The sequence below is a fragment of the Octopus bimaculoides genome, chromosome 15 (assembly GCF_001194135.2).
Source record: "Octopus bimaculoides isolate UCB-OBI-ISO-001 chromosome 15, ASM119413v2, whole genome shotgun sequence".
Lineage (NCBI taxonomy): Eukaryota > Metazoa > Mollusca > Cephalopoda > Octopoda > Octopodidae > Octopus > Octopus bimaculoides.
Genome location: NC_068995.1, coordinates 26,614,970 through 26,616,340, shown reverse-complemented (window position 1 = coordinate 26,616,340; position 1,371 = coordinate 26,614,970). Strand labels below are relative to the sequence as shown.

Below are 1,371 nucleotides of genomic sequence, written 5' to 3'. Positions count from 1 at the left end.
AGGTGACTAGGTGACTGGCAGGTTTCCTGAAGTTGGTATTGCAAACCATAAAATCGGTTGCATCACAGAACTCCAGCAGTCTGGTTCCCTCCTCGTTGCAGGAACCGAAGCCATAACCTCCATGTATGCCATGGAAGCCTCCAGCACGACGTCCAACATGACCATTGAAGTCACCAGCCATGAAGAGAAGGTCCCTGTCACTCGTCGATGAGGTAGTTTGCAAGAGGGTGTCATAGAATTGGTCTTTCAGCCCATCTGGGAGCCCCGGTTGAGGGGCATAGGCTGAGATGACAGTAGCTAATCTATATATATATATATATATATATATATATATACATATATATGCATATATACATATAGATTATGTATATATATAAAGATGAGAATGTGTGTCTGTGAGTCTGTCTATGTGAATCTCTAAAACTTGAGAACTACACAACCGATTTCATTGAAATTTTACACATGCCTTACTTACGGTCCAAGTAGTGTTTTAGGCCCAAAAAGTTTTTAACTTCTTGCCTAGTGCGAGCCCTGTGCAATATCACATCTCCTCCACTATTGCAGTACTACATGTCAAAAGTGAAACAATGACATGTCTCTATTCTAATGTCAGACAGTTTCACTTTGATACTGAAACTATTAAGGTGAAACTATTATCTCACATATATACAGATATACATACATAAATGCGATTGACAAACTTTTATTCCCTAGAAACTGTGAGTTTTTTAAAAACCTTTTTTCACACATTTACTTACTACCATATATATACACACAGAATACACACTCGTACATACATACATGCAAATACACCCATACATACATATAAACACATACATACAAATACCTGTCCATCTTTTTCAAATACGATACACTCTTTACTTTTCCATACAAACTGTGAGGTTTTTCAATACAAACTGAGTTTTTGGAAAATCTTTTTTCACAGATTTACTTACTACCATATTTATACACACAGAATACACACTCATACATACGTACAAATACACATATACATACAAATAAACACATACATGCAAATACCTGTCAGTCTTTCCACATACAATCGACTGTCAAACATTTATTCCCTACAAACTGTGAGTTTCTTGAAAATCTTTTTTAAAACACATTTACTTACTACCATATATATATATACACAGAATACACACTAATACATACATACATACATACATACTAAAACCTGTCAGTTTATTTATTTCTTTGCCGTTTCTTATCACCTTTTCCCCCTTCAATGTTATGCATACTTTCCAAGACAATTTCTCTGTACTTTCACCCTTTCTTTCGGACATTCAATGCCACCGAAAAAGACAAGTCACCTCAGTCGCCATACCACGTCAGCACTGGCGTTAAAGG

The 1,371-nt window shown here is 36.1% G+C and overlaps 1 protein-coding gene across 1 annotated transcript in view; it reads right to left on the bottom strand.

Annotated features, from left to right (window-relative positions):
• LOC106881644 (SPRY domain-containing protein 3) overlaps positions 1–962 on the bottom strand; it is a 126,242-nt gene extending 125,280 nt beyond the window's left edge. The window contains exon 1 of the mRNA XM_052973458.1: positions 883–962. Within this exon, the coding sequence (XP_052829418.1) occupies positions 883–962 (80 nt within the window). The remainder of the gene's footprint in view (positions 1–882) is intronic.
• Positions 963–1,371: the final 409 nt, after the last annotated feature.